The 1,974-nt window shown below is 43.7% G+C and overlaps 1 protein-coding gene across 1 annotated transcript in view; it reads right to left on the bottom strand.

Moving 5' to 3' along the window:
* Positions 1–953, bottom strand: part of NKX3-2 (NK3 homeobox 2) — a 9,231-nt gene extending 8,278 nt beyond the window's left edge. Inside the window, exon 1 of the mRNA XM_088447117.1 lies at positions 1–953. This exon is cut by the window's left edge and continues 178 nt beyond it. Coding sequence (XP_088303243.1) covers positions 1–219 — 219 coding nt within the window. The 5' untranslated portion in view covers positions 220–953.
* Between the last annotated feature and the right edge of the window lie 1,021 nt (positions 954–1,974).

Genomic DNA, 1,974 nt, shown 5'->3' on the forward strand with positions numbered 1-1,974 from the left:
GGCAGCCTGCTCCCTCCCTGCCCCCCGAGCCCCGCCGCAGGGAGAGGGCAGCCCCGCGTCCACCTCCCCGAACAGCCTCCAGCAGCAGGAAGGGGTTGTGGGGCTGCCGGCGGGGAGCAGGCGGGCCAGCCGGGGGAACCCTGCCCCGCGTTCCTCCTTCTTGTTCAGGATGGCCTGGATAGAGAACGGGGTGAGGGTGCCGGAGCTGCGCAGGGCCATCTGGAAGCGTCTGAGCTGGTCCTGGGTCTCCCTGTGTCTCCGCAGGTAATGATCACTGGACGGCAGCCACCTGTGACCCCAGGCTCGGTGCTGTAGAGACCATCCGCTTGCTGGGGATTATCCGGGTGTCTGCAGGAATGGAGGATCCTCCTGGGGAGATGCTACAGAGAGACACAGGAGAGGGCTGCCCCCAGCTCTCCTCTATGCAGAGTCCTCCCTGACATACGGAGATAATGCAGAGGTTACCAGCAGCGCAGAGGAACTCAGCAACCCCCCTGCCCCAAACAGGCTCCCAGTCCAGCTGCAGGGTCCTACTCAGGCTGAGCTTGTGGCTGTCCCAGAGAGAGAGAGTGTGTGTCTTCTATTCAGGTCTCTGGATATTCAGCAGATTCTGATTCTCTGACCCAGGTTGCTGTGCTACTGTTCCTCTATGTCTCATATGCAGGCTGTGCTGTTCCTCTATGTCTCATATGCAGGCTCTGCTGTTCCTCTATGTTTCATATGCAGGCTGTGCTGTTCCTCTGCGTCTCATATACAGGCTGTGCTGTTCCTCTGCGTCTCATATACAGGCTTTGCTGTTCCTCTATGTCTCATATACAGGCTGTGCTGTTCCTCTATGTCTCATATGCAGGCTGTACTGTTCCTCTATGTCTCATATACAGGCAGTGCCCTGTGCTGTTCCTCTATGTCTCATATACAGCTGTGCAATTCCTCTGTGTCTCACATGCAGGCTGAACTCGCTGCAGATGTATCCCTGGCCTTGGATGGTTTAGGATGCTGTCTTTTGCACTCTCTCTCATTCCTCACCTGTGAGTGACAGTTGCAGCCAGGGAAGTTCTGATTGGTTGGCTCCTAGCAAATAACTAGATTTCATTGGTTAGATTACAATTGGGAATGCTGACCTTATGTTGTGATTGGTAATGACTTTTAACCCTTCACCCACTAAAAGAACTATAGTTGCAATATTCTGCAGAGTTTAAAAATCCACAGAACTTCACCTAATTAGAGACAATGACTCAATCAACCGTCAAATACATGGGTTATTTTATTTATTTTTTCTACCAAACTGCAAATGTGCAGCAACTCAGAGCAATTATTCTGATATCTGATCAGTGTAACTTGTATCAACTCGATCAGAAATAATTTATAGTTGGTTGCTCTGGATTATTGCAATTTGTTAGTATTTATATAATAGCAAAAGTAAGTTCAAGTTCAGAAAAAAACATCTACAAATATGTGAAAAAAGAACATGGAATTATTAGTTTTCTTTGTATCATACCGACTTTGATATATACAAATTTACAATTTCTAATGTATGTTCCAGGTTGCAGTGTTATGTATGCACACGGTATATATATATATATATATATATATATGCACTTCATGTACTTAATCTAATTTTATTAGTTATAACTGCCACTGTAATAATATAATAATTTCGGGACTAGACATACTCTAATGAACTCGTATGCAACTTAAATATCTGTAATGATAATTATTTAAATTAAAAATATATATAATAAAATACTGTAAAAGCATCGGTCATATTGTTGCAGAATACTATATTACTGGCTGCAGTCGTAACATTACATATTAAATAATATACATAGTAGACATTTTAGTGAATCGGGTTTATTGCACATCTAAATCAAAGCCGTTCATGATTAATATATATGTGCTAGAAGATTTGATTTGAATATAAAATGTAGATATCATTAAAGATTTTTTTATATATTACGTTAGACATCAAATTTG

The sequence above is a fragment of the Taudactylus pleione genome, unplaced genomic scaffold, assembly GCF_031769625.1.
Source record: "Taudactylus pleione unplaced genomic scaffold, aTauple2 ptg000419l, whole genome shotgun sequence".
Lineage (NCBI taxonomy): Eukaryota > Metazoa > Chordata > Amphibia > Anura > Myobatrachidae > Taudactylus > Taudactylus pleione.